The sequence below is a fragment of the Protobothrops mucrosquamatus genome, unplaced genomic scaffold, assembly GCF_001527695.2.
Source record: "Protobothrops mucrosquamatus isolate PMUCROS unplaced genomic scaffold, P.Mucros_1.0 scaffold1977, whole genome shotgun sequence".
Lineage (NCBI taxonomy): Eukaryota > Metazoa > Chordata > Lepidosauria > Squamata > Viperidae > Protobothrops > Protobothrops mucrosquamatus.
Window position 1 is genome coordinate 291949 of NW_015388093.1, and position 14133 is coordinate 306081.

Sequence of the window (14133 nt, forward strand, 5' to 3'; positions counted from 1 at the left end):
CTTAATTAATTTTAACTCTGTAATTGTTATTTATGTATTTTTAATTGATTGTCAGCCGCCCTGAGTCCGCAAGGAGAAGGGCGGGATATAAATTTAATAAATAATAATAAATAATAATAATAAAAAGGTATGAGGGGGAGATTGAGAGCTATGCTCTTTTGGCTTAGGAGTCACACAATTGTAGCCTATGTGATTTGTGTTACAACTAATAGAGCTACTCCTCTGATTAATTCTGATCATGGGAATCACTTCCAGTAGTTGAGCTTGTGTCCTGAAGTCCTGGAGTTATTCCCCATGTTTTGAGCAATATCTACTGAGGTCTGTCCGTAGACAAAACATTGACTCAACCCAATGGCCTGCAAATTAATTAAACTGGCTGAGTTTACACAACACATTGAGCATATATTAGGCAATTGCATTTTAGTCTTGTCTGTGTCATACACCTTTCATATGTGAACCAGTTTGTCTTTATTAAAACAAATATCATTCTATTGTCGTTTGGTAAACATTATACTGTGCACAGCACAGATAAATAATAAACGATAGCATACAAAGGAAAGGAAAGAAGTAAGAGAAAATAAAATCTGGCTAAATCTAGTTTACTTCCACACTATTTACTGTGTTTCTCTGTACTTTTCTGATTTTACAAATCATCTTTGCTTTCACCGAGTTTACTCTGTGCTTGATATATTGCTGTTTGCTTTTTAAACGTCTTATCTCTCCTTTTTTCAGGATTTTATTAATACCATCAAACCATGATGATTTTACTATTTTTCCCTTTTGCGCAACTTATTCATTGTTCCTTCATATATTTGTTTTGCAATTCAGTTCTCATTTATCTCTTATGAACAAAACATTTTGACATTTAAACATACAAATTAAACTTGCATATGGCTGGTTTCAGGGAATTGACTAACAGTTTACAGCAAAATTATAAAATTTCCTCTTCAAGGAACAATAAAACATCCATGGTAACATTCATGCATCATGACTTTCTTAAATACCCCGTTCCCACTGCATTCAATGTGTTATTTTTTTTCTGACATATCCAACCCCCACTTCCATATAAAAAGGGGGCATAAATACACTTTCATATGCATCCCAACTTTTTTTTCAGCAAACATTTCTCACATAGATTATATACTGTCCACTGTCTAACAGCATTTGACTTCTTAAAATTTCTCCATTTTGTTTTCCCATCTAATAGTCTCTGAAATAGCATGGCTTTGTAACGGGGTTTGAGCTTTAATATATGAAATACATTTTAACTTGGAAACCACCCCTAATAATATTAGTTCATTGGGTGGGTGTTGGGTGAGACATAAGCTCAACTTATGTCACAGAGTTGTTATGATATTTGTTTCTTGGTGTTCCCTGAGCATGCTTGTCTCCTGCAAGGTCACATAATCAGGCTAGGTGTGCAGGAAAAGATGCAAGCTCAGAGAACATCAAGAACCCTGTAAGTCAGCCCTGTGAAATATATTCCCATTATGTCAGAGTTGTTGTGAGCTGTTAGTGCTTCCTTGAGTTCCTAAATAAAAAGCAGTATAAAAATCTAATAAATCCAAACACTGGGTTTGTATGACCCACTGGACCACAAAATATTCAACTATACTTTAGTCAAGCATTTTGTGCTACTTCAGTTCCTGCTGTTAATTTATGGTGCTTTGTTGTATTCAATTTTCTGGGAAAACGGCATAACCCTTGGTTAAGTCAAGTGTAGCTAAGGGTCCTTGTGAACATAGCTATTGTGTCCCCAATGCTTAGGGGTGGGAATGGAGATAGAACTTTTTTTTCTTAAAACTGTATCAAAAAACAATAGAAATACAGATAATTCAGCTGATATTTTTCAAAAATGCTGTGTTTCTTTCTACAGTGTAATGGGAAGGAATTGCAAGTTGTGGTTAATACTGGATGCCAACGCAATATAATTTCATCTGCATGTCTGGAGAGATTAGGGTAAGCAATACTCTTTGTGGCTGTAGCAATTGATGTAAAGCAATCAAATTCTCTTTCTTTTACAAGCTGAGGTCATTATTGGTTGTACTGCTCAGTTACAGATTTAGGTCTTAAGGTTACCTTTGAAGTTGCAAGCTGAGCTAAGAGTTTGCTACTGCAGAAAGGGAGAAAAGAAAATTATGGTATAAATTACAAAACTATTATTATTAATAGTGGTACTGAATCAAAGAAGCAACATTTCTCTGGGCATCTGTAGCATCCTTCTTTCTGTCATAGAGTAATGATCTTGAAAGGAGCATCTAGTATCACAGTATATATAAATAGATAGCTTTTGTTATTGTTCCTTTACTTTTGTTAAACAGTGTTTGCAAATTCCTGAACTGGCGTAAAAATCTCTCTAGAAACAGGCTGAAACAGCTAAACGAGAATCTGTCTTTCAAACCAATACTTAATGCGTACAAGTTTAAACAATGTAAGTCTGGAACAAGGGAACCGTGTTTCAATAAATTTAGAATGATACTACATATTGGGAAAGGCTTTTATTCCGGTGGTAATTTGGTCTATTATTTTTTTCCTGTTTCTAAAATAGCCTTGAAAAGTTTTAGTCTGGTGACCATGAAACGATTATTTTAGCAATAACAATTTACAACCCAGGAGCCATCCCACACTGATTACTGAGAAAATAAATGCCAGTTTTTTTGTAACTGTCATGACTTATTTAAGTAACACTGTAGCTCTCAGTGGTTGTGCCTGTAATGAACTGAGCACGGCTGAGTAATTTACATTCTCATTACCCAAAGTCATCATTATACATTTAGTAAGAGTTTTATACTGTAAGTTAGTATTACTTCCTGCAGAGTAGCTGGCACCTTTATTTCCTTCTCATTGGATCCAGTAAATATATTTCTGAAGCAGGACTGGAAAGCAGAGTGAGCGTTCCCTTGTTCCAGCACATGGATGGACCACTTTTGATACTCCAGGTGACATTTCAGGTATCTGTCCCAGTTAGCTATGTGGGATGGGGCTGTTGGAATGAAGTTCTACAACATGAGGGAAGCCATATATTATCCTGAACTTTGTAATCATGCCTTTCACAACTGTTTGGCAGGAAATTAGGGAAAATGATATTTATTCATGCTGTCACAAACTTGATCTAGTGCAGGGGTCCTCAACCTTGGCAACTTTTAAGACTTGGGGACTTCAATTCCCAGAATTCCTCAGCCTGCTTTGCCGGCTGAGGAATTCTGGGAGTTGAAGTCCCCAAGTCTTAAAGTTGCCAAGGTTGAGGACCCCTGATCTAGTGGAACAAACTGTTGAGAGTGACAAAAGAATAAACCATAATCATATTTTTATTGTTTTATTGGGTTGAGCCAGTAAACCACCTCAGAAGCACTTCTTGTTAGCTAAACTGAGACGTAGGCATTTTATATAGGGTCTTCTCTGAAGTGAGGATTGATTTGATACATTATTTTAAAAAACTTATTTAGTTGGAATATATATATAGTTTCTCTGTACAGCACTAGCTAAAGACATTGCAAGAGCAGCCCTTGAAACTGTCCTGCTACTTTATGAAATGTTGGCTTTTAGGACTTGTCACAAAATGTGTTGCATTCCAGCCATTTCCTTCAAGGCATTTCATTCTATTCCTCTACCCACTGGATCTAAGATTTTTTGATTACTGGGTATATTCAGTATTTTCAATTCCCTTTTATTTATTTATTTTCCAAAATATGTTTTATTTTTTCACATTTTGTTACCTTTTCCAACTACCAATTTGTATTTATTAATAGTATATAGCACTAATGTCTGGGTGTGTGTGTTGAGGGCCATGCTAGACTTTGCTTCATTTGCTGGGGGCTGCATTCATTCAAAAGGAGAGCAGGGATAAGATATTAAAAATATAATTTGAATATAAACATAATAAAATTAATTAAAATATATTTAATCATTTTGTCCATTAAATATGAAGGCAAATTTTGGAGCATTCTGTGGATCCACCAAAGGTTTTGGAGGGTTGCATAAGGCCTTCTGGGCTTTCACATTCTGTATCCTTGACACATAGGATTTGACCTCTAAAAACTGTGCTCTCTTCCTTCTCCTAATTGTGTCTTTATTTGCACATGAGCTCCCTTCAGTAATACTTGGTTAGAGGAGAGACTCCCCAAACATTTGAGAACTGAAGTTTTGAATTTCATAACAAATAGATATATCATACCAATGAATTGTGACAAACTCATAAATTGGGTCTTAGCAAAATTTCACAATGAATCACAGCAGGTTTAACTCCCAAACTCCTGGTGTTAATATTTAATTTAAAACTCATATAGACTTAGAGCAGGGGTGTCAAACTGCCGGCCCACAGGCCGGATGCGTCACATGGAAGCCACGCCCACCCCATTGCCGGCAATGGCAAAACCGGCCCAATATGTTGCACGATGTCACGTGACATCGCGAGTTTCACATGCCTGACTTAGAGACTTTGTGCTGTTCCATCAAAGAAATTACCGCTTATATTTATTGAGGTGGGAGTAATAATAGTGGTGGGAAGAAGAACATTGAGTGTATTCTTTACCATATTCAAATAATTTCTTTGGCCATGTATCTCAGTCAGAATTACTGACTATCCAAAAGGGCAGCATAGAATATACTTCTGTTCCATCCCATGCTTACGTAAGGGAACTGATGCAGGGATGCATGACGCTGCCTTAATTGTTTTCCTTTTATAAAAAAAATGAAAGATGTTTGTATTTTTATTACTGTAAAAAAGAAGTAATTTTAAGTTAGAAATGTAATGAAAAATTCAACAAAAGCACTTTACATTGTCAAATCCATTGTTACAACAGGAAACTTCAAAATGTGAGGTTCGCTGTCTTAATTACTAGTTTTATCACCACTCTTTGGTTGTGGGTGTCTCCTTTTGCACAGCTATCAATATGACTGATTTATTCCTGACAACACAGATGATGTTTTTCTCAAAGTGTTACATTTTCTACTTTTAAGGGGGAAATTAGTTGAAATGTACAAATTGCCTGGTTTTTCTCCTTTGAAGTGATGAATAATGACTCTTTCAACTTTTAAAATTAAAATTTATGGTATACCCTTACTTCCATTTAGCATTCCTGGGTATACAAAGTTTTAATTAACACTAATTGTTAAGAATTTTCTTCATTATCCACAATCTTTTTTTTGTTGATCAGTTGTCTCTTCTAAAGCTATTCTATTGCAGGAGACTGCATGATACTCTCAAGTTTTCTAAAAAATAATAAATCCTATGTTTTAATTGCCCAGGAGAAATCCATTTCTCTTATTAAATGGAACCTGTCTGAAACTTAAGTGACATGTTATACTGAATTTTGTGCATAATTTCCCTTTCAAGTTTCTGCACTTTTCAGCATCACAGTAAGGTTGGGTAGCATTCATTTTTGTAATTCCTGTTTTCTATTGTGATTTTACATTTTCTCATTATACTTTTTCTGAGAACATACTTTATAAAAATGATTGTCTTGTGATGTGCTTTGTTTAATCCATCTGTGATGTAAATGTTATGAATTCAAATACATATAGCCTAACTAAGAAGAAGCCAGTTATGAGATTTATATATGTAAAAAGTTCTAATCTAATTTAGCCATAAACCTACCTTCCAGATTCACTTAATTGTACAATCACTTTCCTGGGATAAAGATGGACAGGAAAATAAATCAGAATCTATTGGTAGATTGTTAAGATTTAAATTGATATGCATAGATTTCTGATTTATTTTCTTTTTAAAAAATAGCAACAGCCTAGCCTAGCACGTTCAGTATGTACACATGTATTCATTTATATAATTTAGAAGCCTCCCAAATTCATAAGATTCTGGGCAATTTACAATGTCAAAAATAATAAATACAGGTAGTTCTCAACTTACCACCACAATTGAACCCAAAATTTCTGTTGCTAAGTGAGACAAATGTTAAGTGAATTTTCCCCATTTTACAACCTTTCTTGCCACAGTTAAGTGAATCACTGAAGTTGTTAAGTTAGTAACATGGTTGTTAAGTGAATCTGACTTCCCCATTGACTTTGCTTGTCAGAAAGTCACAAAAGGGAATCACAGGACTCTGGCACCCCCAACCATCATAAATATGAGCCAGTTGCCAATCCTCCGAATTTTGATCAAGGGGATACTACAACAGTTGTAAGTGTGAAAAACTGTCATGTCTGTTTTTTTCAGTGCCGTTGTAACTTTGGTCACTAAGTGAACTGTTGTAAGTTGAGGACTATCTGTAATAGTAAAAGTGTACACCATGTGCATCCATAAAAACAAAACAAAAAAAACGCAATATAAAATTCTATAGGCCTTGGGGAGCAGTCAGCATCCATTAGGATTGGAATAGTAACTCAAAAGCAGATTTTCAGTTATGCAGGAAATGAAAACCTCCCATTGAGCCACCCTTTTGTGTTTGGTTCCATTTTGTAGATTTCAGTATTTAATTAAGAAAAGCAAGTTTTTACAATCAGAATGTTTTTGTATTTTTGTTGTTGATGTAGATTGACAACATTATCTCCAACTGCTTCCAGGGCAAATTTGTTTTATTTTGAGCTTGTTAGAATAAGCATGGAATAACATGGAATAAACAATATAAAATTGAGATGGCGTGACTGCAGTGGGCATTGAAAAAAAAAAGTACATCCTTCAGAATATTCAGAAATTACAGCGGAAGCAAAGAAAATCAGTAATTTAAAGTTTTTTGAATTGCAATACTATTATATTTAAGAAGCTGGAGCAAAAAGGAAAAGAGATGCTGGGTATATTTGAAAAAGGAACTTTTCCCCCCTATCTTTTGCTAACCACGTGATACCATTAATAGACAGAAAAATAGATCCTTCAAAGAAGCAGCATCAAAGTGCCTTTAGCTCTGGCTCATCTCTGCATAGGTCATGAATCAGTCATGAATGAGTCATCTTGCAGAAGGGAACAGAAGAATAGTACCTTAAAGATGATACAAATGAAAACAGTTTCTCATGGAACAAGAAAGAATTATTGCTTTCAGACTAGTAGTTTTTTTAGATAGTTTTCAGTGGGAACAAAGGTCAGTGCAAAGGGTAAGAACAGCAAACAACTGTGATTGCCTTCAGGAATATTTTGTTCTGATTCACCAATTGCTTACCCATTCACTGTCACTCCAATAAAAGAAAGTGAAGTGAAAGATTGTGCTAAAGGTCATCCTTCAATTAAATATTGATATTCAACTATTTTAAACATGTATTATTAAAATAAAGTCATTAATAGTTATCTTGTCCTTTTTTGTGTGTGGAGAAAATATACCATCAACAGCAGCTGCAGCCATATACCTTGGACTTGAAAGTAGTAGTATCTCTGTGATTGCTGCACAAAATAGGTTATATCTTATAAGGTTTGGAGAAAATACGTTTGGATGAGATGTAATGAGCTTGGTAAATATTGTGAAAATTGAAGAATTCCCAGAAATAAGATTTTCAGATAAGGCATTGTGAACTTAGAAGTAAGGGAGAGAGTTAGTATATGGGGTCTTTTAAACCAGTTAATGAAAATTAGGAAGAGTGTCAGCATCGCAATATTTGTGGTTTTTATGCATGCACTGATGCTCAGGAGGAAAGGAATAGCACTTAGACTTATATACCACTTCACAGTGCTTTACAGCCCTCTCTAAGCAGTTTTACAGAGTCATCATATTGCCCCCAACAATCTGGGTCCTCATTTTACCGACTTCAGAAGGATGGAAGACTGAGTCAACCTTGAGCCGGTGAGACTCGAACTGCCGAACTGCTGGCAGCCAGCAACCAGCAGAAGTAGCTACAGTCCTGCATTCTAACCACTTGCCACCTCGGCTCAGTGGAGTCCCTGCAGATTTTATTCCACTAGTAGTTGCCAACTATAGTCCTTGTAGTTTTCTTGGCAAGCTTTTTCAGAAGTAGTTTGCCATTGCCTTCTTCGAAGGGCTGAAAAAGAATGACTAGTCCAAGGTCACAAAACTGGGTTCATGCATAAGGCAGGATTAGAATGTATGGTCTCCTAATTCTTAGCTTGATGCCTTCATCACTACACCAGCCTGGCTGTGTTCTAAATAATACTAATTGTTCCCCATGAACAATTTATAACATCTTTAGATCAATAGCAGAAAAGCTAACTTTCTACACATCCCATTCTTGTCTATTTCTTATACTCTGGGGCTTTTGGTTTGCATTGTGTTATGTATTGCATGAATTTAGCTGAAGAGGACGGTTAAATTTTCAGTTTATAATCTTCACATATACCAACTGAGTTCTAAAATAAGGTCAGAGTACACATGCACAAAGGAAAGTGCAAAAATGCCCAAGATAGACAGTATGTTGTGACGGTTAAAATATTAGACTAGCATTAAAGAGTCAAGATAGAAATCTGCCATAGAAATTCAGTGAGTGACTTTGGGCCAGTCACCCTGTTTTGGCTTAGCTTGCAGGGCTGTTATGGGACTAAAATAAAGGAAGATCCCTGTGTTAATTGCCTTGAAACTGTTGTGGCCTGTCGGCTGCCGGAGGATTCCACAGCCAGCTCAAAGGAGTGGGCGTCGGGCCCAGCATCAGAGCCAGCTGAAAGCTCCAATGGGGACGAAGGAATGGAGCTCACAGCCAGGGACAGAGGCGGAGCTTGGGCCGTCCACCAGCCCCCAAATGGAAAGGCTGAGACCTCCATGCCTTGAGGCAAGTGATTCAGGAGAGGAGGATCACATGGGGCCAGTGATTGATGTGCGGGCGCAACGGAGGCTGAGGAGAGGAGAACAGCGAGAGGCTATGGGCCGGTCTTCGGGGTGGAAGAGTCAGAACAGAAACCTAGAAAAAAGGTGGCGTATAAGTTTAGCAAAAATAACAAAAATCTATCAAGGAAAAAGAAAAACAATTTGTAATTGTAAGTAAATAATATGGAAATCCTTAGAAAAAGTCTCTATTGTGATAAATCTATAGATACAATTTTGTTTCAGAGGGAAGCACTGTTTTTTTAATTGAGGGCCACACTTGAAGTGGGATGCTGGGGACCTCATTCCAGAAACAAGTAGGCCAGCACAAAAATTAAATTTGCTATTTTTATTTTTCTGTCATCTTAAAAATTACACTTTGGCAATGAGAAGGAAGGCTTTGGGAATCATATCCAGGACTATCAGGAGCCACTTGGAAGACCACAGATTGCATATCCTTTATGTAAGGGAACAGCAAAAAGGTCAAAAACTAAAAGTGTCTCCATGATTCACATTTGATACTCGACAGAGCAATAGAACATCATGTATTAGCAAAATATGAAAGGTTTGCCAAATGTTAAAATTATCTTAACTTTTTCCCCTATTTTTCACGAAGGCAGAATAGCACAATCTGCTTTTTAGCACAAACATCCTTGCTGTCCTTCCCTGTAAAAAAGTGGCTTAAAAATCATGAACTGAAGCAAACAGATGCTCTTGTAATTCATGTCTTGTAATTCAATATTTCAGATTCTCTTTTCTCAGTGTATGTTGATAAGACACCAAATCTAACCCATATTGTGGCAGCTGCAATTATATCACTAGCTCTTTTGCTTTGTTTCAACATTTTTAAATAACTTTAAAATTTTAAAATTAAATAATTTTCTTAATTTTGTTCCTAAAACAATATTTAGCCATACAACTTTATATAATCAATACTAATTTTTATATAATCTCTCTCTTTGTTACCAATTCTGCTTTCTCACTTTCATTAGGCTAAGTTAGAATTATTTTTCTTTCTTTGTACCGGTAGTACTCTTGGAGAGTTCATGGAAAGCAATTATATCTTCTTGCCATTCAGTCAGTTGTCTGGTGCTAAGGAACTACGCAGGGTGGGAAAACCACTAGGAAATACCCAAGCTTCAGGCTAGACTTGGAAGTTGAAAAAGCATCCCAGAAGAAGGAAATGACAAAACTTTTTTCTGCTGTTTGCCTAGCCATGGCCATGAAGACTATGTGAATTATACTCAGCCTGAAAGAGCTGACCAGTGCTGCAACAACCTCTATCTTGGGGAAGCAGACATGCGTATTGTAGTAATATTTTATTCACAATAGAAGAAAAAAGAGAGGGAAGGAAGGAAGGAAGGAAGGAAGGAAGGAAGGAAGGAAGGACTTTGGGCTTCAAATAGATATTTTAGACTGACATAGTTAGGGTTAGTATATAGAGTGCAACATATATTGCCCTCCTATCAGGGCCAAGGTTACAGAGGACACAATGAAATCCAATTGAATCCAATTAATTATTTACACATAATGGCCAGAATCTTGCCCATCTAAAACTATAACGTTATAAGCTACTAGATATATCCTGAGACACTCTAGGGTGTGGCTACCCTGAATCTATTCCCCCCTCCCACTTCCAGTTTGGGACTGTATAGACTCTTAATCTGGGCCTCTCTCTGGGAAAATTCTGTGTTGCCAAAACTCTCCCCCACTGCTCCTCTAAGTACACATTCCATCACACCTTCTCCCTAAAATGAACTTACTTCTGATATTAGCACAGTTGTTTTATTTCCATCTTCAGGTTAAAAGAGCATATGAAAACCTGCAAAGCAGAAGGTGAGAAGATTTCATTGCCACATAATATGAAAGCGATTGGACATCTGGAACATCTGCCTCTTATAATGGGGACTGTCCATGTAGATTGTTCTGCAGTTGTTGTGGCTGGTAAGTGTTTATAGACACATTGCATATAACCAAGTCTTTCACCAGTAAATTTTTAGAACCATGAATAATAAACCAATTTCTCCCCATCTCCCACCCCCATAATTGCCCTCTGGAATTATGCCCCCCCCCCCGAGATTTGTGTAGTTTTCACCCAGATGATGTTCTGGAAATCTTTTAAAAAGTAGCTGTTCTCTCAGGCCTACGGGTGGTTGTGGATCTCTGTTGGTTGTGTTTTATAGTACATAGAGTGCAGTTTGCCTCTATGTACTATATTTTTTATTCCTTACTGTTTTCTGTCTTTTAAACTGTAAGTTGCCCAGAGTTCTAGGATTGGGTAGCCTGTGGATTTTAATAACAATAACTCCTGATTATATTGGTTGTATAGTATTTTGCAACACAAAATTTTGTTTGATAGTAGTGGAACATGCATGTTCCACAGATATGTATTATAGTAGAAGCAATCTGTTGCAGGTGGAGAACACATTTTCAGTTTATATTGTATTTTAACTTCCAAGGATCACAAGGACATAGCTAGTGAGTCAAATATGCGATTGATAATGAAACATGATAGTTTTGTCACTTTTTTTGTTCTGGAAAATTCTAAGATTATTTTTTTTTTCAAAATTTGGAGAATTAAAAATTACAAAACTGCCACTGTTTCGGTGGTACTCGGACGGCACTTCTACAAGATGTTCAGGACATCCAGTGGAGAGGAGGAATTGAGAAAAGTAACAATATCACATTATATCCTTAATGTGCTTGATAGCAACAGAGCTCCTATAAAGCTCTTTTTTAAAATGCATCTATCTGAATAGTTTTTGTATTTTTTTTTTCAGAAGATAATGAGAAAAGCTTCTCTCTGGGATTACAAACACTGAAATATTTGAAGGTAAACTTCTCTTTTCTTGGTCTTCTTCCTTTTGCACATCCTTATCCTTTTTACTCAAGTAATTTTAATTATTTTCTAATGTATTTTAATTTATTCATCTTTATTTCTTAGTGTGTGATAAACTTGGAGAAACAAAATCTGATCCTGGGGAAGACAGACAAGGAAGAAATTCCTTTTGTCAATAATGCTTCTATTCATGAAGAGAAGTGAGTGTTTTAACTGTCAGGCTGTACTGAGATTTAAGAGGATGTTACACAGTTAAATTACTAGCATGATGAATATGTGGGACAAATGGTTGGGATTGATTTTGTTTGTTGCCAGAGAGCTCTCATGATTGTTCACTATGCACTATCGTGGTGTATTTATTACATTATTGAAAAGTAGCATGAATGAATGAGTGCCCAGAAAGCTTTCAGTGCTAAATAATATGTGGTGGAAAGCTTGGATTTTTCAATGAGTAACAAGCCACATCTGTATTTTCATGTGCCTAGAAATGTGTTCCCTATTCAATAACTCTTGAACTTGCTTTCTTTGATGGCATTTTATCATTTCTCCTGGTACTCATCATCATACTAGCTGGGTAATATAAACTGGCCCTAAATACATGTTTTCTAGATACTATGCAGATACTATGATCAAGTTTAATATAATTTAATCTATTAGTCTTGATCTAAAATCTGTCATACAACTAATAGATATTTTCCCCAGACCTTCTACTGGGCTTTCAATCTTCCCTGTTGATCTTTCTGTTTTGACTCACTGCTTGCCACGTTGCCAAAAGAAACAAAAAAAATGATATACTGTTCAACATATCACATCTAAAAAGAGCCATGTTACCACTTTGCTCCTAAACTATTTATGTGTGTACTTTGGGAGAGTTGTTACGGGTGCCTCGGGCAGTTGATGTAAGATGTCATGAAAGCAAGGAAGCAAGAATTCATTTGTTACCATATTTTTAAGGGTAGAGCATTTTTCTGCCTTTGGGGTCTACTTTAAATGACTTAACTAATTTTGGATGCTGTGCTTTTTATTCAAGTGGGAAATGGACAGTGGGTAACCTCAGGCAGCAAACAAGTCTGGTTCTATCACAAAAGTTGACTCTTAAGAAATAGGTTCTTCTGACAAAAGACTTAATGCTACAATAAAATAAGCATTTAAAGTTGTTCCAAATACTTTTGTTATCAGCTCCCTTTCCCTTAAATGTCAGACATTAGAGAGATGGAATTTGTAAGATTTACACACAGCTGGGAAAAAATTATGAGGTGCCTTACTTGCTAAACAGTTATTTCCTAGGGCACACCCTCATGGCAGCCACCTGCGCTCCTGGTTCAGTGCTGTAGCACACAACTGGAAGCCTGGGAAGTGTCCCTGGAAAAGGCAGGTACCTTTTTCCTCCAGATTTGCTTGTGCTAGCCATACAGATGGCGTTGCCTTACAGTTGTTTTTTTCTATCAGAAGAATGGGGAATAGCCCTGGCTCTCATAGAGTGTGTGGCTTTGATATATTGCATGAGCAGAGCGTCCACTGGGCACATCCTTGCTCTTAAGAGTTGGGAGGTGGGGGAAAATGCAAAAAATAACTCTCTTTTGAGAGACTGTCCCATTCATCTCATTTCAGCTCTGCTGATGCATGAAGAGAATATAATCCTGGCTTTGGAGAAAGAGAAGTACTGTGTGGTTGAATAAGAAGATGTCAATACCAATAATTTCAACCTGCTAGACTACAGCTAGACTGTAGCTAAATGAAACAACATCTATTTTTCAGGCATTTAGGACAGCTTCAGACTTTTATTTATCATGTTGAAAATCTGGATTATGATGTGTAAATGGACATCTAAGTCCAGTCTTTAAAATGGTGTTCTCGGTCTGGCCATCCAAGTACGAAAAAAAATATGTTTCCATATTCTATTGAAATCTAATATTTGTTACAATTGGATTTGTGAAATAAAAACCTCCTCTTGCAAAATTGGGGTTGGGGAAAAGACGATTTTATAACTTTCTTTTTGGAACCAGTTGTGTTTAGCTGCTATGAATAGCTTCTGTTAATCAGCTTTTTCAGTGGATAACAATGAATTGTTTGACATTATTGAAGAGCTTTCATCTGAGTAATTCACACAAGTTGTGGAGGATTTTTTTTTTATTCAAAGGAATTGCATAATAGTTTGATTGTAATAATATAACTTGATCTAAGGTTCTTATTCAGTAGCATTTTACCTACGGAAATTGTTCTTTGGGTGGAAATGGAAGGAGGTACCATTTTCACCAATTTGCCCCCTCTCTTCCAAATTCCAAAGGATTGGTAGGCTTTCAAGAGTAGTATATGATTGCAAGGAGAGAGTAGGTCTTCGGGGAAGAAGGAGAATCACCTCCCTAATTTCTTCTAGTAGCAGATTCACAGATTTCTCTCCAGAAATGAAAAGAACCCTTCTATTCTCAGAAGGGTTACTTTGAATCAAATCTTATGTATTTTTCAAATGTATGTATTTCTCAGAATTTTCAGAACTTCCATATGAAATGTTGATGTTAACAGAAAGAGGTTGGAAGCCAAATTTTATTTTTTTAAATCCCAATACAGCCTTGAAGAGAATTTCAATATCTGTTAGTTTCA

At 36.3% G+C, this 14133-nt stretch overlaps 1 protein-coding gene across 1 annotated transcript in view; it reads left to right on the forward strand.

Moving 5' to 3' along the window:
• Window positions 1–11764, forward strand: part of NRIP3 (nuclear receptor interacting protein 3) — a 31289-nt gene extending 19525 nt beyond the window's left edge. Inside the window, exons 3-6 of the mRNA XM_015823764.1 lie at window positions 1877–1959; window positions 10495–10637; window positions 11477–11526; window positions 11638–11764. Of these exons, the coding sequence (XP_015679250.1) occupies window positions 1877–1959; window positions 10495–10637; window positions 11477–11526; window positions 11638–11736 (375 nt within the window). The 3' untranslated portion in view covers window positions 11737–11764. The remainder of the gene's footprint in view (window positions 1–1876; window positions 1960–10494; window positions 10638–11476; window positions 11527–11637) is intronic.
• Window positions 11765–14133: the final 2369 nt, after the last annotated feature.